The 25,703-nt window shown below is 31.8% G+C and overlaps 1 protein-coding gene across 1 annotated transcript; it reads right to left on the bottom strand.

Annotated features, from left to right (window-relative positions):
• Nucleotides 1-628: 628 nt before the first annotated feature.
• On the bottom strand, nucleotides 629-24,312 carry LOC141298249 (ubiquitin domain-containing protein 1). The gene is made up of 3 exons (XM_073828760.1): nucleotides 23,783-24,312; nucleotides 10,739-10,966; nucleotides 629-6,239 (listed from the first exon to the last, which is right to left on the bottom strand). Exons 1-3 carry the CDS (start codon nucleotides 23,853-23,855, stop codon nucleotides 5,857-5,859), a joined length of 684 nt encoding a protein of 227 aa, XP_073684861.1. The 5' UTR covers nucleotides 23,856-24,312; the 3' UTR covers nucleotides 629-5,856.
• Between the last annotated feature and the right edge of the window lie 1,391 nt (nucleotides 24,313-25,703).

A 25,703-nucleotide genomic window follows, 5' to 3' on the forward strand; every position in this document is an offset into this window, starting at 1 on the left:
TTTACTTATCTTAATTATTTTTGGCACAAAAGACAAATTGATAATTTTGACCCAAAATTATTTGTATTTTTGGACATTGCTATAAATATACCTGTGCTACCCAATACTGGTTTTGTGGTCAGGGTCACATATTCTATACAGTATTTTTACTAATAAATGATAGAAGGTCCAGAGATAACTAAAACTACAACAATACATTCTTTAATAATAATTCTAATTATATTAGAACTGTGAATGTTTGTTTTTTAGCTGATTAATGATAAAAAAAACATTCACAATTAGTCTGAATTCAGTTTTCATGAGTGAAATGTTGAAGATGTTTCAGCACATCAAGTGGTATTAAAATTAATAATCTAGACATTTTTTAAACTTAAACTGATAGGTATAAAACATGTCTGCTTTAACCACATCTACATTCCTGCCCGCAGATGGCAGTGCAGTTGGAGGTGGTTAACCCAGTCTGCTGACTTTTAAAAAAAAAATTATATAAACACTTATTTTATTAGTTAAGGTCAGACAAACTTGTCCTAGACGCAAAACCTTTTGTAGCAGAGAAAACTGTGAACACTTGGAGATCTGAGAACATGCTGAAATAATTAACAGTTTACTGACAGACATCTGTTTGCTTTCCCAGCTGCTAATTTTAATTGACAATTAAAACATCTGAATAACAAATTGCTTGTAAATGTACATAAGTTTTGTAAAATAGGCCGTAAGCACATTAAAGAGTTTCACACACTTTATTTCTTAATATACAGATATTTGTCTATGAAGAAATTCATGTGAAAGTTTATGAAAAGTTTATGTATTTTGTGGGTGGGACATTTCTGCCATGCAAGAAATAAAAAAAAATCATGCTTTGGTAAGCCATAATTATAAAGGGAAGTCATAATTATGTGATAAAACGTCAAAATGATCAAATAAAACAGTCAAACATAAGTCAATTATGAGATCAAAAAACAACTGACATTCAAAATTATGAAATAAAGCCAATTATGAGTCAAAATTGATAAAAGTCACAACGGTGACAAATAAGTCATTTACGACTGTAAAATTTTGATAAGAACAATTGATAAACACTCAAAATTGACAAAACTCAAAATAATGAAATCAAAGTCGAACACCACTTTCAAAATTGAGATCAAGTCAATGATTTCAATCAAAATTGAGTATCACGAGATTAAAAGTCAAAATTATGACAATCGAAATTGACAAAAACATTTGATAAACATTTAAAATAGACAAAATAATGAAATGTCAAATACCTGTCAACACTGAGATCAAATTGTGAAAAAGTCACAATTATAAGTCAAAATTATTGAATAAAACTACAATTATGACTGTCAAAATTATGAAATATTGTACAAAAATCATAATTACGACAGTCAATTACGATCAGTTTTGACAAAAACTATTGATATACACTAAAAAATGACAAAATAATGAAATAAGTCAAATACCAATGTCAAAATTGGGATCAGGTAAATGATTAGTCACAATGAGATTAGTCATAATTATGACGACCAAAATTGACAAAAACAATTGATAAACACTCAAAATAATGGAAAAAAAAAAATGAAATGTCAAATACCACTGTCAAAATTGAGATCAAGTCAGTGATTTCAGTCAAAATGATGAGAAAGTCACAATTAAGAGCTAAATTTCGACAAGAACAATTGATAAACACTCAAAGTTGACAAGTCAAACTAATAAGACAAATACAGGTCAAAATTGGGATTTAGTAAATTAGTCAAAATTATGTGAAAGTCAAAATTATGAGAAAGTCAAACTTGACAAAAATAATTGAAAACACAAAAAAAAAAAAATGGCGAAAGTAAAAATAATTAAGTCGGACACCACTGTCAAAATGATGAGAAAGTCACAATGAGAAGTTAAAAACTACAATTGTGACTGTCAAAATTATGAGATGAAAATCCAAATGATGAAAAGTTGAAATGATAAAATGGTTGATCATGACAATGAATTTTTTTTTTAATCTCATAGTGAATTATTTAATGTTTTTCTACTTTGCAATCACCATTTTGACTTTTCATCTCATAATGACTTGCCGTCTCAATGTTTAAACTATGTAGTGTGTCACAATTATGATTTCCTAAAGCATGATTCTTTGTCTTACGTGTCAGAAATGGGCATCCATAGACACAGGCCCACATCAGCTTGAGTAAAGTGTAATAATGGCTTCTTATAATCTGGGATCTGAAGGAAAACCGCCTGAAGTGAGTCTCCTGAACGTGTCCCAACACAGCGGGGCGAAAAAGATCCACATGTATGGCTTCCTAGCAGCTTCCTCAGTCAAATCTGGAAACTTCATGTCATGAGACAAACCTAAATCCACATCAGACATACATTCAAACAAAGATAACAAACAATACATAAAGAAAACATCTACTGAAACATTGCAGAAGAACTGTCTTATGCGGCTAGAATTATTGCAAAAATAACAGCAAGATCGCTCTTCGCGGTCTTAAATCCAAAACCAATCTAAAATACAGTCCCCATCTTCTGACCTTTATCCATTTCCACTCATTTTTTCAATGTTACTAACAGAAGTGTTTGTTTAACAAAGAGACAAAGCGGATGCCAATGAGAGAATAACTATCAAGTTGTTGTTTTTGTTTTATCATTAGCAGCAACAGCGCATCTATTCGGGCTGTTGTCACAGCATAAGGGTTTCATATTGTGCTGACTAAGGACAGGTTTTCACACAGCTCCCGCCGCTACTAAATCAGAAAAAAGGCAGCAAAAAATGCAGGATTTGAGGAGTACACAATGCTACTGTGTACTGTTTCTATTTTATCAGAGTTTGTGATTCATGATGCACATGAGCGATGAGAGGAACTGAGTGATTCTTTGTCCCAAATGATGATTGTAGTTTTTTTTTTGTTTTTTGTTTTTGCACATACTTGACGGCAGGTTAAAGGGATATTTTATCCAAAAAAGAAAATGGTCATTATTCATTTACTCGCATTGTTCCAAATTGATATAAAGTCACAATTGAGAGGAAAAAAAAAATCAAAATGATGAACAATTATTATGAGATATAGTCATAATGATGACAATTGAAATTGACAAGAACAATTGATAAACATTTAAAATGGCCAAAATAACGAAGTCAAATAACACTGTCAAAATTGAGATCAAATCCATAATTTCAGTCAAAATTATGAGAAAGTCACAATTATGAAGTCAAAATGATCATATAAAACTACAATTATGACTTAAAATTATGAAAAGCAAAATCATAATTACAACAGTCAAAATTGAGATGAAAAAATTGACAAATGTCAATTAACATTGACAAAAACAATTGATAAACATCTAAAATTGACAAAAAGTCAAAATAATGAAATAAGTTAAATACCACTGTCAAAAATGGGTCAAAAACTCAATGATTTCAGTCAAAATTATGAAAAAGTCACATTTGACGTAAAGATTTGACGAAATGAGGGAAATAAAAGCTAAAGTGAAATATAGACTACCAGTCAAACGTTTTTTTTTACAATTGTTTTGTTTTAAAAAAAGTCTCACCAAGCCTGCATTTATTTGATCCAAAGTACAGCAAATGCAGTAAGATTTTGAAATATTTTTACTATTTAAAATAACTTGTTTTCTATTTAAATATAATTTAAAAAGTAATTTATTTCCGTGATCAAAGCTGAATTTTCATTATTACTTCAGTAATAAATAAATCATGTGACGATCCTTCAGAAATCATTCTTATATACTGGTTTATTACTTTTATTATCAAAATTGGAAACAGTTGAACCTGTGATACTTTTTTTCAGAATTCTTTGATGAATAAAAAAGTTAAAGTCAATCAGTATATTTTACATGATATTTTAAAGTATATTAAAATACAAAATATGAGAAAACCACTATTTTAAATTGCATTAACATTTCACAATATTACTTAATTTTTTTTTAAATTTTAATCAAATTAAAATTGATCAGCCTTGATAAGCAGTAAAGTCTCCTTATATATATTATATAAGAATTAATACTTTTATTCAGCAAGGAGGCATTACATTGATCAAAAGTGATGAAGACATTTATAATGTAACAAAAGATTTCTGTTTCAGATAAATGCTATTCTTCTGAACTCTCTATTCGTCAAAGAAACTTGAAAAAAAATTTATACTCCGCTGTTTTCAACATAATAATAATAATAATAATAATAATAATAATAATAATAATGTTATTTGAGCAGCAAATAAGAATGTTAGAATGTTTTCTGAAGGATCATGTGACTGCTGTAATGACGCTAAAATTCATCTTGGAAATCAAAGGAATAAATTACATTTTAAAATATATTCAAATAGAAAGCAGTTATTTTAAATAGTAAAAACATTTCAAAAATTATGTTTTTTCTATATTTTAGATCAAGTAAATGCAGGGTTGGTGAGCAGAAGAGACTTTAAAAAAAATCTTATTGTTCAAAATATATTTAGAGATAGTTTCATAATCATAATAGCAGTCAATTTTAAATTACAATTTAGCTTTTAGCTAATGTCATAAATATGACCTTTTATCTCATAATCTCACCTTTTTATGTCAAACAAAAACATTTGACCACAATGACATTCATTTTATGGAGAAAAATATATATATTTTCAGATTTTGTAATCCACAAATTTGGAACGTAAGAGAGTAAATAACGAAAGAATTTTCATTTTGTGTTGAATTATGCTTTTGAACTTGCATTGCAAGTGCGTAAATGTTAAAATAAAGGCGTTAAATTATTTTCTGTGATAGCCGACCATACAATTCAAAGGAATATTCCTCAAATGCAAAACTTTTGCAATTCACAATGATAAACTAAAGTGATTTCTCTCATCCATAAAGGTCCATGCATCTTTCTATTATCAAAAAAATGCTTAAAAACAACAGAGGAAAGAAGTAACCCAGAGGAGACGGAATGGCGTGACACAAGAAGCACGTCTAACAAACACGCCAGCGCTCGAGAGACTCGGACTAATGAGGAACAGTTGCCGTTGAGGTAATGAGCTGTTTCTAACCGGTGCGCTGATAATCAAGAGCAGAAAAACTTTAGTAAAAGAAAATATTTCCATCCTCATGAAAACGAACCAATGTTGCAATGCGTTCTAAGCGTAATCAAAATATAACAGCCTTGTAATGCCACTGATAAAGGTTTAAGAATCATTAAAAAGTCTTACTCGAAGTTATTAAAAAAGCAAGGTAAAGTTTGGAATAGTACAGAATATAATCTCTCAAAATAGTAGCAATATCGACCGACTGCAGCCTGAGTGCTTACAGCATAACAGCTCTAGAAAAACAGAAAGAAACACACTTTCATCTACATGGACCAGATGTGAAGATGTATACCATCGCTCTGTTTAATGCATCTTTGTGCACTCGGTTTTACACAGTGAGCCTTTTAGTTCACCTCCAGCGAACGTGTCCGAGTTGTAGATGAGCTACGTCGGATGAATCATCAGCGTCTTTTTCCGGTCGTAAGATTGCATAGAAAGTACTGTTGTGCTCAGAGACGTCAAAGTGTGAGAAGCGAAACAAAAACAGCATTCGGGAAACATCTACTCTTCTTCCAAGGCACAACTAACTCTAAGATACTCAAGTGTGCAAAATGAAGCTCGAGTTTGATTATCGATGATCTTAAAAGGGCTTTGAGAGGACCGTTTTGCAGGATATGCATAGTCAAGTCAAGTGTGCTTCGCTACCAGATTCACGTTGGCACTTCTGTTCAAGTCAGCACAGGTCTTTATCCTCCTTGTGCAAATGGTTTTGCACTTCTGCGTTCGTCCAGCTGCTGAGGTTTTGGTCCGTCATCCCTTTGTAGTCCGTCCGCTTCGCTTCGTCCTAGTGGTTCGGTGTGGGCTGGTTCACGATCACCTGGATGACAAAGTCCTTCTGGATCTTGGTGTCTTGCAGGCGGGTCTTGTCCGTGAGCAGCTTCCCGGAGAAGAACCAGCGCTGGTGGGCCAGGTCGATGTCCTCCTGAGCTTGCAGCTGCTTTTTGAGCAGGCCGATGGTGTCGGTCATGCTGGCGTTCAGACGCAGGTCTTTGCCGGTGGAGAGACGCACTTTGAGCTGGAACTCTTTCTTTTGTGTTGTTGGGGGTTCGGGGTTGTCTGACAGGTCTTCTTCACTTCTTTCGGTGATCAGGTTGACGGGCGGAGCTAGGCAATAAACCGGTAGCTGGTAACGGTTGCCGAGTTCGTCGTAACACTCGGTTAGAGATCCTAAGGGGTTGAAAGTACAAACAATCATTAGTGATGGGGAAATAAAGTGGGAGAAACAGAGCAATAAGGGCTGTGCAGGGCTCGAAATTAACTTTTTTACTTGGTTGCACCCAATTTATTTTTTAGTAATGTGCCAATCTTGATTCTTCTTGGCCGATTCTGATTGCCAATGTTTTACAAGCAAATGGGCTGACTCTGAAAGCCTTTTTTATATATTTATTTTACGCCTTAACCCCTTAACTGTCGCCCCCCGTTTTTTAAAATAGGCATGAAAGTGCACTATCCAAACTTTAATTGTTGTAATTCATGAACACTTTGGAATACAGATCTAAGGCTGGTCTCTTTTTAAAGATGACAATCAGCAGATTATTGCAGAAGTGGAATTTCTTCAAAAAAAAAATAAAGTATCAACAAATTATATAAGTTTAAATTTACTGTAAATAAAATGCACTGTACAATTTTTATTATATTTGATATAAAATACATATTTTACATAACAGGTTTTATCCAAAATTTTATATCAAATTGAAGCCTCACATCTAAATAAGTTATGTTCCAAATTTGAAGTTGATATGAAAAAAATTAAGGTTCCTGTGAAAGTTTGTTTAGGCGTTATACCACAAACAGCCACCGGGTGCCATCCAAATGCCGTATATATCTTTTATGCATTTTTCTGACACAAAAGTCTACATTTTTCTACAAATTTTCAATCTAGCACAAAATAACCACCAAATATGCAATCCTGAGACTCAGACCTTTCCAATGATGTGCTTTTTGTCAAGATTGTTAAAAGTTGTGATTCTAAAAGGCTGTAATGCATTTTGTAATATGACACCGAACTACAGTCAGCGCTCTGTACACGCACAACTGTGTCACAGGTCACATGCACTACCCTTACAAAACGAATAAGGAATTTATTACATATTGACACATTTACATATTAAATAAATTAGCACGATAGTATCGTGTATCGGCGATCTCACAGGCTGACGATAGGACGATATGAAAATTGAGCATATCGCCCAACACTATGGAGCACAAAATCAAGTCATAAGTAGCATGCAGTTGCCAAAAATACATTGTATGGGTCAAAATTGTCGATTTTTCATTTTTCTTTTATGCCAAAAATCATTAGGATATTAAGATCATGTCCCATAAAGATATTTAGCAAATCTTCTACCATATTTATACGTAACATAATATAAATTGTGACTCTGGAGCACAAATCCAGTCTTAAGTAGCATGGGTATATTTGTAGCAATAGCCAAAAATACACTGAATGGGTCAAAATTGTCACATTTTTATTTTATGCCAAAAATCATAGGATATCACGTTAAGATCATGTCCCATGAAAACATTTTGTAAATTTTCTAGCATAAATATATCAAAACCTAATTTTTGATTAGTAATATGCATTACAAAGAACTTCATTTGGACAACTTTAAAGACGATTTTTTTTTTCAATATGTAGATTTTTTTGCACACTCAAGATTCCAGATTTCCAAACAGTTGCATCTTGACCAAATATTGTTATCCTAACAAACCATACGTCCGTGTAAAGCTTATTTATTCATTCATATGTATACATCTCAAATTGTAAAAAAATTGACCAGGGTCTAGGGCCACATACACTTATTGGAAATGTACTTATTAATGTCTCATGTTTCACTATTTTAAAGAAAATATAAAAAAAAATTACAAGTTAAATATTTTTTTAATTTAAATATTTAGTAAATAAATAGTATATTAGGTCCAATATATTAAAAAAAGTTATATTATCAACAAACAGAAACTTATGGGTCAAGCAACTGGCCAAAATAAAAGTTTGAAGAAACTGTGACAGAAATATATTACTTAATGTAATGATAGTACTAGTACTACTACTACTAATAATAAAATTTATTCCTAAAACATTATTTTTTTTAAGTAATATTTACCATAGAAATGTTGATGCTTTTGATTATTACAATATAATAAAACTATTCAAATGGAATCCAAAAATATTAATGGCAAACACAAAATTTGAGAAAAAATAAAACTGAATTTGAGAAACATAAAATGTATTTCATAGGGCTTTAAAATTTAGTTTTAGTTAAACTTTTAATAAATTGTGTACGTTTCATGATTTCAATTAATTAGACATGCTTTGATTTATATATTTTTTTATTTAACCATTAAACCTGGAAAAAAATGAAATTTGGGAAAAAATAAAGCAGATTTTGTGAGCTTTAATTTGCTCAAATCCTAGGTTCTCCAATGGACTACAGATGGACTCATTTCCCAAATTCTCGCTTTATCATCACACTTTACATGTAAATGACAGTAAATATTGGTCAGAACTACAATAAAATGAAATTACAGGCTTGTGCATTAGTATAGAAATGTTTTATTCCTTAGGTTTCGGTTTTAATTCTGTCTTCACATTCAACTTGAACACAGATTTAGCCGATAGGCATAGTAAGGCAAGTCAGGTTTGTTTGTGTAGCACATTGTTTGCATGCTGGTAATTTAGTTTTGCTATAAAATAATTTTGGCTAGGTGTTGATAATAAATGTTTTTTTTTTGTTTTTTTTTAAATGCCACTATAATTTATGTGCATTTTATACATGTTTTAAATTCTTGTTCTGTATAACTATTAATTTGAAGTACAATACCAGTCAAAAGATTTATAGATTTTTAATGTTTTTTTTTAAAGAATTCTCTTCCGCTTTAATCCAAAGTACAACAAAAACAGTAACATTTTGAAATATTTTTACTATATAGCTTTCTATTTGAATATATTTTAAAATGTCATTTATTCCTGTGATCAAAGCTGAATTTTCAGCATCATTACTCCACAATTTTGGCTTACATTTTATTTTTAGAAATCCTCATTACAGTGTAATTATACAATTAAGTACTGAGTAATATTAATGAACAACATGCACTTTAGATTAGTAGGATTAGAATTCGAATTTGCTTTGTGGTTAACTGCATGTAATTATGCATAATTTAATGTTATTACTACAGTAAGTACATGCAACACGGTAAAGTAAAGAATTTTAACCTAATTTTTATTATGTGCAAATTTCCAGAAAAAAAGGGTTCAATTTTTTCCATGTAAAGTTTTTTTTTTCCAGACTCAGTTTTAATGGTTACATTAAGAAATATAATCAAAAGCATGTCCAATTAATTGAAATCATGAAACATATACAATTTAACAGCAATTTATTAAAAGTTAAATAAAATAAATTTAAGGCCCTATGAAATATGTTTTATTTTTCTTGAATTCAGTTTTATTTTTACCAAATCCTGTTTATTAAGTTTTATTTTATTTTTTTATTCAGCTTTGATCACAGCAATAAATTACATTTTAAAATATATTCAAATAGAAAGCAGTTATTTAAATAGTAAAAATATTTCACATTTTTATTGTAGTTTGGATCAAATAAATGCAGGCTTGGTGAGCAGAAGAGACTTATTTAAAAAAAAAAAAATCAGGAACTGATGCTGAAAATTCAGCTTTGATCACAGAAATGAATTCCAGTTTAGCAGATATTCAAATAGAAATCAGCTATTTGAAATACTAATAATATTTCGCAATTTTACTGTATTTATTTGTAGCAAAGTTTTATAAAAAAAAATTAGCAAAAATTACATTTTTAAGGCCCTATGAAATGCATTTTATTTTTCTTAAATTTAAATTTATTTTTACCAAATCCTGTATTTGCCGTTAATATTTTTGGATTCCATTCTAATAGTTTTATTATTTTATTCAGCTTTGATCACTGCAATACATTACATTTTAAAATATATTTAAACAGAAAGCAGTTATTTTAAATAGTAAAAATATTTCAAATATTTACCGTTTTTACTGTAGTTTGTATCAAATAAATGCAGGCTTGGTGAGCAGAAGAGACATATTTATATATATATATAAAAAAAAAAAAAAAGTACACAATTAAAAGCAATTTATTAAAAGTAAAAAAAAAAAAATTAATGCCCTTAAATACTTAAATTCAGTTTTATTTTTTTTACCAAATTGTTTGTTGTTAATATTTTTGGATTCCATTTTAATAGTTTTATTAAGTTTTATTTTATTTTATTTTTTTATTCAGCTTTGATCACAGCAATAAATTACATTTTAAAATATATTCAAATAGAAAGCAGTTATTTAAATAGTAAAAATATTTCAAATATTTACAGTTTTTACAGTAGTTTGTATCAAATAAATGCAGGCTTGGTGAGCAGAAGAGACATATTTATATTAAAAATAAAAAAATAAAAAAATGAATGCCCTTAAATACTTAAATTCAGTTTTATTTTTTACCAAATTGTTTGTTGTTAATATTTTTGGATCGCATTTTCAAAAGCATCACTAATTATTTGATTGATGAGTTCATTTTGATTATTGCACAATTTAGCACCTGATTAACATTCTTCCATATTTCTCCTTTCCCAGTTCCACAAAAGACAGCAAGTCAAACACACAGAGCTGGTTTCGGTGTCACGACTCTCACCGTGGGGTAACGTGATGTTGGCTCCGTCCACGATCGCCTGAGCCAATTCGTGATCGTTGCACTCCAGAGCCACAGCGGCGGCCTTCAGGGCGTCCCAGATCTCCTTACGGCCCTCGAACGCCGGAGCCGTGTCCCAGAACTCGTCTCTCTTACTGCGGAGCTGGCCCTCCGTCATCGGGTAATCGCTCTTCCACTTCAGCTTGTCTTTCTTCAACGGTTCATTACGACCTGCGGACGCAGATGAGGTGTGAATTAGCACTAATGTGAGAGAATTGTAGGCCATACAGCATTTCCTGGAATTTCCAGCTTTGATGATTCATGAGGATCAAAGCGAGGGCCGCTTTAGTTTTGAGCGTTACGCCAGAATTCTACTATTCCAATGAATTCTGATGAGGTTAGACTTGAATCAAGCGTACGTGCAGATCCACAGCAAAGATTTTACAAATGTAGGCCGACAAACTTTTCCATCAGTGCTTTCATGAACGCCTTCACTGGGCAACAAACAGGAGATTGAGTGGAATGTAAAAGTAATAGTGCAATAAACAAGAATTGACATTTAGTGCTTTCATGTGATGATGGTGTAATGGAATATCACTGAGGAAATTTACAACATTACAGTAGAAAGAAAAATAATCAAGTTAGTATTTACACATATACTAGCTTTCAAAAAAATGTTAAAAAAAAGAAATTATTACTTGAGCAGGAAATCAGACTATTAGAATGATTTCTGAAGGATCGTGTGACACTGAAGACGAGTAATGATGCTGAAAATTCAGATTTGATCGCAGAAATAAATTATATTATAATATATATCGAAATAGAAAGCTGTTATTTTAAATGGTAAAATATTTCACATTTTTAACTACAGTTTGGATCAAAATAAATGCAGGCTTTGTGAGCAGAAGAGACTCGTTTAAAAAAAAAAAAAACTCAGCAACTTATGTTGCAAATTTAGCTTTGATCACAAAAATAAATTCCAGTTTAACAGATATTCACATAGAAAGCAGCTATTTGAAATACTAATAATATTTCAGAATTTTACTGATTTTACTGTACTTTTAATCAAATAATTCCAGCCTTGGTGAGCATAAGACTAGAAATACTTCATTTGCACTGCTGCTTAAAAGTTTGTGATCAGTAAGATTTTTAAAGACGTTTTTCTGCTCATCAAGGCTACATTTATTTGGTCAAAAATACAGAAAAAGATTGTAAAAATTTTTAAAGAAAAAAAATTAACACTTTTATTCACCAAGGATGTTAAATTGATTAAAAAAAAGTGATAGCAAAGACTTATTGTTAGAAAAGATTTATATTTTGAATAAACTCTGTTCCAACCTTTTATTCATAAAGAATCCTGAAAAAGAAATCGCAGGTTCCAAAATAAATAATAAAGCAGCACAAATGTTTCCAAAATTGATAATAAAAGTAATTAATCAGCATATTAGAATGACTTTAAGAATCACGTGACACTGAAAACTGAAATATTGGCTGATAAAAATTCAGCTTTGCATCACAGAAATAAATTATATTTTAAAATATATTAATATCGAACATTATTATTTAAAACGGTAATAATATTTCAGAATATTACAGTTTTTACTGTATTTTTAATAAAATAAATGCAGCCTTGAAGCGCATAAGAGACATCTTCAAAAACATTACAAGTGTTGAGCAGCAGTGTATATGAGATAATATAGATATATATCAAGCACAAATTAAATAGGAAAATAAATGAAAAGTTAATTAGTATAAATATAAAACATGATTTGAGTACAGCAAGCTCTCAAATAAAAGCAGAAGTGAACGACACTCGCTTATATTCCCATGGCTGAGCAAAGGTTGTGTATTTATGACTGTTTGTCTGTAAATACTGCCCTCCCTAATGACTGATCACTTCAGGCAAAAAACAACAGCCTTCATCCATCCAGCTCACATCCATCAACAAGCCTGAAGGCACCTCCTGACCCTCAAGTTATCTGCTCAAACAAAGCCTCTGTTTGGATTCAACAATCGTACGTTAAGCAGAACACACAGCTGATCAGGTCTTTAAGATTACAACACACTGTGTGTTTGCATTAGGCCTGAAATAAATACTTACATTATCAACAGCTGTCTACAAATATTATTGTTAAGTAGTCATTTAGCTCAGTTCAAAGTGTTGATGTTGCACCGTTTATTAATAGTAATACATTTACAGTTCATTAAAACAAAGTAGCTCTACTGAAGACAATGGCATCAAGCTCAGTTCTGTTCAGGTTCATGTTCATTATTTGAAGCTCTAATAACAAATCAATCTTTTTGACGTGGTTAAAATTAATGAGAAGCACTGTGAAAACAATAACAGACATTAACAGACATTCCTGTCTGGATGGGATTAGGTTTCTCAGAGGATCCAAAAACAGTCATCTGTTCAGTAATTTTAGCAAACTGTGAGAAAAACAGTTGTGTTTGATTCAGACTGGATTAAAACGGCTCAAGACTTTGCAGTCGCTCTAGCTATTCCAGATTATCAATAATAAAACAATGTGGTCACTCTGTCTCTAAATAAAAATTTTAAAAATAAACTGATTAACAGAGTATTTTTGTATTTTATTTAAAAAAAAATTATATTAATAAATATTTTCATATTTAAAAAAAGACACATGCTTTAGATTTTTTGTTCATTAAATTTACATTTAGTTAATAAATTATATTATATTACATTATATTATAACTTGACAAATATTCCTATTAAAATATTTAGTTTTAATTTATATGGCCAAAAAGAAAGATGAAATTCTATAATTCTGATATAATAAAAATTTATTTCTATAAAACTGCTGGAGGAAACCGTGCTATTCCAGAATAATGATTTGATTATAACAAATAAAAATAATGTGTGCTCTCCAAAAAAAAAAAACAGGGGAAAAAAAATTATATATATATATATAGAACGGTCCCTGAGGTTTGCTTATACTTGTTTGGAAATTTTTTGTCATGTAAAAATGACACATGCTTAAGATATATAAAATTGACATATAGCTAACGTATTATTTACTAAAATAACTCAAAATTTGAAGTCAAATTTGAAATAATTAATTAAAATTCAGAATTTGACAAATAATCCCATTACACTACTTTTATAGTATTTTTCACAAATTAAGAAAATTACTATTTACATATTTATATGGCCAAAAAGTAAGATGAAATTCTATTTCTATAAAATTGCTGGAGGAAACCATACTATTCCATAATAGATATTTGATTATAACAAATAAAAACAAACATAAAGTCAACAGATTTTTTATTTTATAATGACCCTGAGGTCCACTTATAATTGGTATGATTTAAATAATTAAAATAAATAAATATCAATTTGTTTATTGCCATGCCAGAACCTATGGCTATATTTTTAATCTTAACTTTATAAACAAATTTAACTTTAAAAAAAAAAAAAAAAATTCTAAATCATTTTAAGAAAAAAAAAATCAGAACTTGACAAATAATCCTCTTACGATATTTTACAGCATTTTTCTTTCTTTCTTTTTTTTTGGACAAATTAAGAAAAATACTATTAAAAATCCAAAAAGTGTAATTTGGTGCAGATGCTGATATTTACAGTCAAACCAACATTTAGTCAGACACCTTCAACATTTCTCACATTATGACAGTTTATTCTCTATAGTTTAGAAAATGGCAATAAAATATGACAAGAACTGTTAAAACTGTGAAAACAAATTCGTCTTGATAATGTAAGATAACTTTGATAAAAAGGTATGTAGTTAGTATGACATTATTTACACAACTATCAATACTTTGTTGACCAATTCCCAAGCAATGCTTAATTTTGTTCAGTCTGTGATATACAAGCACTTACTTTATCAGTTTTACTGAAAGTCCACTTTATGAAGAATTTTTGGGTATACTATGTCAGAGTTTACTTTATTTTGCCATTCTCACTTTCATAAATGAACTACCGTGTCCTGCACCCACTAAAAATAATATCAAAAATTATATCTGGTGTCTGAACAATTTTTGGTTAGACTGTATATGACCAAAAAGTAAAAGTAGCCAATCTATATTTCCAATAATATGTCTAAACTTTGTGGCTTTAAATGTTTATAAGATGTTTAAAGACTTGTTTGAATGATAGAAATGCATATTTGCTGATTGCAATGGTTTGCCTTTCTCTTTTTAGACCTAAACACTATGGGTCAAAATTATAAAAAAAAAAAAATCATTAGTACAATGTTCTCAATGCTGGAGTTCATGTGTAGAGACCCAGACGATACTTCGAGCAAAGTTTCATGAAAATAAAGAAAACTCTTTGAATGAGAAGGTGTGTCCAAACTTTTGGTCTGTACTGTATATATATATATATATATACAGTAGTCAACATTCGAAGTGGATCAAAACCTTTCATCAAATTTGTCCTAAAACCAAAAAGAATACCCGTTCTTATCTTAGGACAACTTTTGATTAACTTTTTTGATCCACTTCGAATGTTGACTACTGTATATATATATATATATATATATAGTTCCCTGAGGTTTGCTTGTTTAAATGATAGAAATGCATATTTGCTGATTGCAATGGTTTGCCTTTCTCTTTTTAGATCTAAACAGTATGGGTCAAAATTATAAAAAAAAAAAAAAATAAATAAAAAAAAAAGAATGCCAAAAAAATCATTAGGACATTAAGCTAAGATCATGTTCCATGAAGATATTTAGTCAATTTTACTACCATAAATACTTTAAAACTTTTTTTATTAGTAATATGCATGGCTAAGAACTTCATCTGAACAACTTTAAAAGCGATTTTCTCAATATTTAGATTTTTTTGCACCCTCAGATTGCAGATTTTCGAATAATTGCATCTCAGCCAAATATTGTCCTATCCTAACAAACCACACATCAATGGAAAGCATTATTTACTTAGCATTATTTAGTCAGCTTTCAGATGATGTATAAATCTCAATTTAAAAAAAAAGACTGGTTTTGTGGAGCAGAGTCACATATTTTTAACACAAGGCTTCCAAAAAACAATGAAGAAACGATATATTTAAGTCTACAGACAGTGCAAGAATGCAAATGCCTAATATGCAATGTTTCGAAGCTTTAGCAGAAATCTGATCAATAACCACGTTTAAAAACTTCCCATAAACCATAATATGAACAATAGTGATGCTTGCCTAATAAACCTGCTACAGAAATAAGGAAGTGGACACCGAAGGCGAGTGTACGTGACTCCGTTGTCACGCTTTCCCATCCTCATGCTGCTCTGACTGTCTTTCATCCAAACATATTATTTATAGCATATAGGTGTAATAAGTTATCATCAGGACACATTGTGTGATTTACAGCGCTGGTCCACCCAGAACACTTCACTCCACCTGACAGTACAATGATGGAGGAGTGGATGAGTGTCATCAGAAATTCAAAACATAGGCAGGATGTAGGTATTACAGGAAGTCTGGTGCTTTAAACCAGCTTAACATTGAAAAGAACACCATATTATATGGCTTATATAGTCTGATATTGTGAGAATATGAAGTACAAAACAGCTCAGTTTTATTCAGGGGCTCAAACGGAGCAAAAATTTGTTATTTGTGAATCTGCAAAAAAGTCAACATACAAATATATATTAGTGATGCACCGAATGTTCGGCAACTGAAATTATTTAGCTGAAAATAGCAAATAAAGCTCTTTCAGTGTTTGCTGAATAAGTGAAAAGGCTGAATAAATTATAGAGGCGTGCACTAATGCAGCAAACATGTGTTCAGTGTGGAAGCATTTAAAACTGTCCGAGAAAGATGCAAAAATCATTCCAAGCAGCGACAGCGAGAGACTGTTTAGAAGCGCATCGCATGTCTTCGTGAGAAGAGAAAGGTTACTGTATGATGACTGAAATCATCCATTAGTCAATCAACTCCAGAACGTTCTGTTGTCTAATACACCAGACACCAATTGTGTTTATTCTGACAGCAGCTCCTTAGCCAGGGTTCAAAGCCCAAAGACGACAATCATTCAGAAATCTGCTGCTGCCAGCAAACACTAGGACTGAGCTCTTCTTGCGGGTTTACCACTAAATAAGACAACATTCATAAATGTTAGTATTGTCATTTTACTGTTGTTCTGTCAATAAAATAAAGACAAAAATAATGATAATCATTACAACAGCTCTATTAGTACATTTATTCTAACATTGTCCTTTGCTCAGCAAGGCAGCATTTATTTCTACATTAAAAACACATGCCTGATTCAAGAAGGGGGTCTTAAAAATGAACAAAGAATATTATTTGACAAACTTAGTCATTTTAAGTTAAATTGCACTTTGTTGGTAGGCTGCAATGTCTACTAGAATGTTAAAAATGTTCAGTGCTAAATAAATATTTTTAAATTGTTGTTTTGTAATTGTTTTTTCTTTGAAAAGCAAGACAAAACTGTAAAAAGCACATTTTGGCTATTTAATTTATGCAATAGTAAAAAAAAAAAAAATGGGGACACAAAAAAGCGTGTTCAATAATCGGCCTTCAGCCCAGTGCTTGTTTATTGTTGGGCTTCGGCATAGATATAAAACAGTTCAAGTATAAAACAATGTTAGCTTAAATGTTAAACCTAGATAAATGTGTTTATCTAAATTATTTTCAGTGGAAGCTATTTAAATTATCTGTATTATTTGTGTGCACTCAACAAAACGTTACAAACAGTGCTTTTATAAAATAAAGAAAAACATGATGCGCTTTCTGCCGTCTCGTTCTTGAAAGCTTTAAATATTACTTAATAAAATAAAACAAATCAAAAACACAAAAACTCTTTTATTATGTAATCCGTAGATGCATTTCTCTCTTAAGGTGCATCCAAAAGGGAGATTGCGAGACAGGATCTTTGCGACACTGACTCAAAATACACTAGTTTATTAATAAAAAATAAAAAAAATCTAATATGTCCTTACTCTCTCTCTCTTTTAAGTTCTCAAACTTTGATCTAGTAATACTGCTAATATAATAACAATAATAAAAGTCTTGTAATCAGATTCACAAACAAATGACTTACAGACGTATTTGACTCAAATGCTCACAAATCAGTCTAATATGTGCATTATGAATATTTTACATCATTATTAAGCAAAGTCTGAGAAGTACTCACTTTCTAAATAAGAAATAGTAATAATTATTTAAAAAAAGATTTTAAGTTCTCAAACTTTGTACTAGTAATACTACTAATATAATAACAATAATAAAAGTCTTGAAATCAGATTTACAAACAAATGACTTACAAACAGACATATTTGAGTCAACAAATGCTCACAAATTAGTCTAATGTGTGCATTATGAATATTTTACATCATTATTAAGCAAAGTTTGAGAAGTACACACTTTCTAAATAAGAAATAGTAATAAAAAAAAGTTTTAACTAAAACTTTGTTCTAGTATATCTATTAATATAATAATAATAATAATAAGTCTTGTAATCAGATTCACAAACAAATGACTTACAGACTTATTTGAGTCAAAAATGCTCACAAATCAGTCTAATATGTGCATTATAAATATTTTGCACATATCTGGAAACAAACATTGCTCAAAAGATCCTGATGATCAGATTTTTCTACAAAATGATTGGAGAATCAAGTAAACCAAGCTGCTTCAATCCAGTAAGTGTTCATCTGGAAATATTACTAGTTATTCTGACATTTACTTGATAAAAACAAGTCAAGATTTGACCGCAAAAAGACACGTGAAGCTTTTTATTGATACAAAAACGATCAATCAGATGACAGAAGGCATGGAATATAAATGATCATCTTGATCCTTTAGAGGTCTTAGAAAGTAGGATTTATGGGGTTAATCTAATAAAGTCCTTTCAAAGTGACAGGCAGAGAAATGTAGACAAATGGCTGTGTTTACAAGCCGGTGCTTTGGTCAAATAAAAGAGACCACTGACAATGTGAAGAACTCCAAATGGGACTCTAAACGTTCCCAGAAGCCAAGCGATTGATGCCCGTTTCTTTTATTTCTCTCGCAGCTTCATTGGCCCTCGCTCTGCCACAAATCAAAACAGTGCGCATTCCCCAAGAACAAAACTCTGTCTCAACACGTGACCAGACGGAAGGAGCGCATGAAGAAGGTCAAAGCGCTTATTCCACGTTATGATTATGGTCTTGTGCCACAACAAGAAGACTCAGAATGTGACTGTCAAAGTTCAGCACCTTGTATAATCCTCCCAGTCAAATCATATGGAAATAGCTCTCTTGTTGTCTTGAGGCTCTAGGGTGCCGAATGAAGTTGCATTCCTCTCTTGTAATTCTCTCGTTACAGTCACACACCCAACACAAGCAGAGACAGATCCTCCTCCTCCTCCTCACCCGCCTGACAGGAACACCAGATCGCCCCACTGACAAATTAAGTCTAATGTGTGCATTAAAGGAACACTCCACTTTTTTTTTTTGGAAATAGGCTCATTCTCCAACTCCCCTCGAGTTAATAATTTGAGTTTTTCCGTTTTGAAATCCTTTCAGCCGTTCTCCTGTTCTGGCGATATCACTTTTAGTATAGATCATTGAATCCTATTAGACCAATAGCATCGCGTTCAAAAATGACCAAGGCCTTTCGATATTTGTCCTATTTAAACTCTCTGTAGTTATATCATATCGTGTACTAATACCGGCGGAAAATGTAAAGCTATGCTAATAGTGATATCGCCAGAACAGGAGAATGGCTGAATGGATTTCAAAAGGGGAGACAAACACTGTTTTTTCATGCACCTGTCAAGTTTGAGATTTTGGGCTTTTCGGTGTCTCATAAAGTGTTTTTTTCAGACTAGTGGAAAGAAAACACCCAAAAGACACTGTTAAGAGTTTCTTTTACAGCACTTATCTATTTGTGTCAATAGATTTCAATTACAATACATAATTTTAATTCGTTTTTTCTCCTACACTGAGCCATAAATCTCCACTTCAGCAGCACTTACACACACCACACTTTACATTTGTATTCCTGTCTATATTCTGGAGGTTTTTACAGAGGGATTTGTTCATATAGAATTTGCTTGATTTTATACAACATTTTATTCCGCAAAAAACTGTAAAAAGTGAGATTCCCAAAATCCCCTCTGTAAAAACATTTGAACATTTGAAAATAAACAAGAATTTTAAAACGTACTTCATCCAGTGTTTAGATTTTTGTACTAGAAATGTATGCAAATTAGTGCATATTTCATTAAACAATGCCTCGTTTGCATATTTAAACCTAACATTTTAGAAAACTTGTAATAGAAAATGTAATCAATCAATCAACTAAGTAAAATGATAACTATTAGTTCATTTTTCACCCTGTTCACTTGCAGTGTCTCGCCTTAAAAATATTTTAATTTCTCAAACATTGCTTTAGTAATACTTCTAATAACAATAATAGTTCAAACAAATGACTTATGAACATTTAAACATACAAATCAGTCTAATGTGCATTATGAATATTTTACATCATTAAGCATATTTAAGAAGTGCAAAACTTTCTACATAAAATATTAATAATTCTTTAAAAAGACTATATTATCAAACTTTGTACTAGTAATACTACTAATATTATAATAATAGCAATACAAGTGACTCATGAACAGGTTTATTTGAGTCAAAAACACTCACAAATCAGTCTAATATGTGCATTATGAATATTTTATATTATTAAGAAAAGTTAGAGAAGTTCAAAGGTTAGGTAGCAACAACTATAATAATGATTCTCAAGTTTTGAACTCAAAAGTTGCTCTGGTAGTAATAATAATAATACTTTAAAAAATTATCTTTTAATATCAACAACAATAGTGTTGTTTTTGTCATTTATGAAAAGTTAATCTGTGATCTAAATTGCAGCTCATTTATTTTTATTATTGTTAGGGCTGATATCTCACTCGAGAACCACTTTCTGTTAATTAATAAACTTGCCAAACTTTGCTCTGCTGTGAAGACAGACTGGACTGAACTGGAGAGATGCATTGTCTTCTGGCAACAGACAAGTAACACACAGCCCACGTGTGAATGAATATCTTATCTCCTGTTCAAAGCAACACACATCATGCTGGAGCACAGATAACTCAACAATACACCGATAGACGACTGCAGCCACTTTCACTGATAGACGTCAAACACATGTCACTGACAGAATACAATGCTCTCCTTTAATGGAATGAACTGGCTTTGGCTTTCAATCCCAATCATGTTTCACTACAGTTTAAGGAAAACGCAGAAAAACAACAGGCACGACGGTCACATGGAGCGAACATGCAGAGACATGCCCTGAGACGGGACACCACTGCCAGCTCCAACATGCTTACAGCTGGAGAAAAAAACCAGATACAGCATATGAGGAGATAATGGACAAAACTGGGAATGTTTCTAAGGGCCAGTACTGTCAAATCCACAACGAGACTGCAAAAGCTACTAAACATCTTTTTTAACATTCAAACTATTGTGTAGTAAAGGGAAGTGGAACTTCAACAATGAGATAAAGCAGAAGTGTTGCATATTGTTCTCAAATTAGGGTTATAAAGACGACGCACCTAACTGTTGCACCTACAATTAACTTCTGATTAAAACGCAAGGCTTTTTTAGGCGTTGGCAACAGGGATCGTACTTTTTAGCCATTGGTTTCCAAAAACAAACTATAAAAAATAATGTTCTGGGAACCAAAAATTAACATTCTGGCAATGTTCTAGGGACCAATAATGTTTGGCTAACCAAAAACAAGCCATAAAAACAAAACATTCTGGGAATGTTCTGCAAACCAATAATTAACATTCTGGCAAAGTTAAATCCTTCCTGGCTAACCAAAACAATATAAAAATAACGTTCTGGGAACCAAAAACTAACATTCTGGGAACGTTCTACAAACCAAAAACTAACATTCTGGGAACGTTCTGCATACCAAAAATTTATGTTCTGGGAAAATATAAACTATCCTGGCTAACCAAAAACCACAAAAAATAATGTTCTGGGAACCAAAAACTAACATTCTGGGACTGATCTAGGAACCAAAATCTAATGTTCTAAAAACATTAAGAAAACCTTCCTGGCTAACCAAAAACAAACCATTAAAAAATAATGTTCTGGGAACATTCTAAACAAAAACTAATGTCCTGGGAATGTTAGGAAAACTTTCCTAGCTAATCAAAAACCAGCCATAAAAAAAACAACGTTCTAGGAAGTCGGAACCAAAAAGTAATGTTCTGGGAACATTCTCCAAACCAAAAATTAACGTTCTGGGAAAGTTAAAACTTTCCTGGCTAACCAAAAACCATATAAAAATAACATTCTAGGAACTAAAAACTAAAATTTCTGCGAACCAAAAACTAATGTTCGAGGAATGTTTAAACTTTCCTGGCTAACCAAGAACCATAAAAAAAATAATGTTCTGGGAACCAAAAACAAACATTCTGGGAACTTTTTATGAACCAAAATCTAAAGTTTTGGGAACATTCTGCAAACCAAATATTAACGTTCTGGGAAAGTTAAAACTTTCCTGGCTAACCAAAAACTATAAAAAATAACGTTCTGGGAACCAAAAACATTCTGGGAATGTTCTAGGAACAGAAAAACTAATGTTCTGGGAACCAAAAACTAACATTCTGGTAATGTTCTAGGAACCAAAAATTAACGTTCCTTTCGTGGCTAACCAAAACAAACCATAAAAAAATAACGTTTTTGGAATGTTTAACAAACCAAAAACTAATGTTCTGGGGATGTTGAGAAAACCTTCCTGGCTAACCAAAAAAAAAAAAAAAAAAAAAAAAAATTAACACTCTGGCAATGTTCTAGGAACCAAAAACTAACATTTTAGGAACATTAAGAAAACGTTCCTGGCTAACCAAAACCAAGCCATAAAAATAATGTTTTGGGAACGTTTAACCAACCAAAAACTAACGTTGCTGGGAATGTTAAGAAAACTTGCCTGGCTTACCAAAAACAAACCATAAAAATAACATTCTGGGAACCAAAAATTAACATTCTGGCAATGTTCTAGAAACTAAAAACTAATGATCCAAGAACATTAAGAAAACTTCCTGGCTAACCAAAACCAAGCCATAAAACAACGATCTGGTAACGTTTTACAAACCAAAAATTATGTTCTGGGAATGTTAAGAAAACTAAAACTAACATTCTGGCAAAAACAAGCCATAAAAAAATGTTTTGGGAACGTTCTACAAAACTAAAACTAACATTCTGGGAACGTTAAGGAAACTTTCCTGGCTAACCAAAAACAAACCATAAAAAATAATGTTCTAGAAACCAAAAACTAACGTTCTAGTAACATTAAGCAAACTTTCCTGGCCAACCAAAAACAAGCCATTAAAAATAATGTTTTGGGAACGTTCTACAAACCAAAAACTAACGTTGTGGCAATGTTAAGGAAACTTTCCTAGCAAACCAAAAACAAACCATAAAAAAACGTTCTGGGAATGTTCTACAAAACAAAAACTAACGTTCTGGGAACATTAAGAAAACCTTACTGGCTAACTAAAAACAAGCCATAAAAAATAACGTTCTGGGAACGTTCTACAAAATTAAAACCAACATTCTGGGAACGTTAAGAAAACTTTCCTAGCTAACCAAAACCTAACCATAAAAAAAAAAATAGATTAGGGGAACCAAAAATTAACATTCCTACAATGCTCCAGGAACCAAAAACCAACGTTCTAGGAACATTAAGAAAACTTTTCAGGCCAATCAAAACCAAGCCATAAAAAGTAACGTTCTGGGAACGTTCTACAAAATTAAAACTAACATTCTGGGAATATTAAGAAAACTTTTCAGGCCAATCAAAACCAAGCCATAAAAAATAACGTTCTGGGAACAAAAAATTGTTAGTTGGGTGGTAGTTTGATGCATATATCAAAACACATATGAGTTGACATAAAAAGCCAATGGTAATATCGTGGTGCTGTTTGTTTATGGTCTGTCTTTTTCTCCCACACCGGGTCAAGTCGATACACCTGATATTTGCATGTTTTCAAGAAAGACATAAACGGAAACAAGTATGCAAAGCAGCATCGCAGATGCACCGAGTCTCACCTCCACGCTTCCTCTGCGTCCTCGAGCTGTGTCCGCGTGACTCCGCGCGCTCTCGCCCCACGCATCCTCCCATGATTGTCAATCAAGCGCAGGCCACATCTCAAGACAGCATCTAGATTCACTCCGGCTTGGATATCACTTCAGTTCCCAAGCGGAAACAGTGCTACATTTCAGACTACAGTACTATAGATGATGATCTAAGTAAAGTACAAGCATTAAAGGGAAGTCTCCGCTCAAAACTCAGCAAAAGTCCAAACTGAGGGTCACGCGATGATCTATCGGGTGTCTGGCACGACAGTCGCGTTTAGTTATTTCTGGCTTGATCCCACAAGCTAACTTACAGCGGCTAGCCAAAACACGAGCTTCATCCTCAACTCAGAAATACAGTCTAAAAGATGAAAACAACACCAGCGAAAGTAGTATTCGAGCTTTATAGAATATTCCGTGCTCGCTTTGTTGTATTTCAACATATATATGCGTCGCAAACCTGCTTCAGTTCTTTATCTGTCGCTAGTCTACCTTTCCCCTCACTGATGTTTCCAACTAGTTCACGTTACTGGCGCGCACCGCGCACGCGCGCTCTGACCACGTGACTCCAGCAGAGCCCCTCCTCTAGAGGGAGACTTCAAACTCCGCTTAAAAATCGTGGAAAGTTTGCCACATAATAAACACACTGCGCGTCCGCTGATCGTCACAGATTCATTTTGGACTGAGCTATTTGTTTTACAGTGCAATAAAGCGATTTAACGTCTAAAAATGGCATTATCACTCCATTACGTCTGGAAAAAAACACTTTTAGCTTTACTGTCCTGACAAAGTACATTGTGTATCGCCAAAGCATCAAAATAACACAGAAATATATCAAGGAACCTTTTTGTTTTGGGTTGTTGTTGGATTCAGTACATCTGAAATATGCATTTATTTAATAATTGCTAACAAAAAAATATTTTAGGTACAGTCTCAAATCATTGCATTAGAAAACAAACATTCTTTGGACAAATTAAATGATAGTTTGATGCGTAAATGAGAATATTTGTAAGTTCACATAAACTAACTTTTAAAAAACCAAGAACATTAAGAAAACTTTCCTGGCCTACCAAAAACAAACCATAATGTTCTGGGAACCAAAAACTAACATTCTGGGAACATTCTACAAACCAAAAAAATAACGTTCTAGGAATGTTTAGAAAATTTTCTGGCTAACTAAAAACAAAACATTTAAAAATAACATTCTTGGAACCAAAAACTAACATTCTGGGAACGTTCTACAAACCATAACATAACGTTTTGGGAATGTTAAGAAAACTTTCCTGGCTAACCAAAAACAAACCATAAAAAATAATGTTCTGGAAACCAAAAACTAACACTCTGGGATTGTTCTACAAAACAAAAACTAACGTTCTAGAAACGTTAAGAAAACTTTCCTGGCTAACCAAAAACAAAACATTAAAAAATAACATTCTGGGAACCAAAACCTAACGTTCTGGGATCGTTCCACAAACCAAAAAATAACATTCTAGAAATGTTTAGAAAATGTTCCCGTCAAACCAAAAACAAACCAAAAACAGATGTATGAACAGTAAGCCTAAGTGAATTAAATGAAGGTTTGTAATAATAAAACAACAAGAAAAGTGAGTCTAAAGAACTGTAAACTCAACAAACGATTAGAACTACATGGAAAATAGTTTAGAACAACTGAACAAATTGAATTTTTAGCAATACAAAACAGATCGTTCTCCTACTTGATATTAAAATTTGGTGTGTCTTACCATATTGTTTTAATGTACTTATTACATAATCTTAATTATGAGCACAAAACAGTTTTTATCCTTTACTGCACATTGTTATTCTTTTTGTTATTTCCCTATAAAGAATATTGGACCTGAAGTCTCACCCATAGGCTTACTTTTGCATCCATTTT

The sequence above is a fragment of the Garra rufa genome, chromosome 22, assembly GCF_049309525.1.
Source record: "Garra rufa chromosome 22, GarRuf1.0, whole genome shotgun sequence".
NCBI classification, from domain to species: Eukaryota; Metazoa; Chordata; class Actinopteri; order Cypriniformes; family Cyprinidae; genus Garra; species Garra rufa.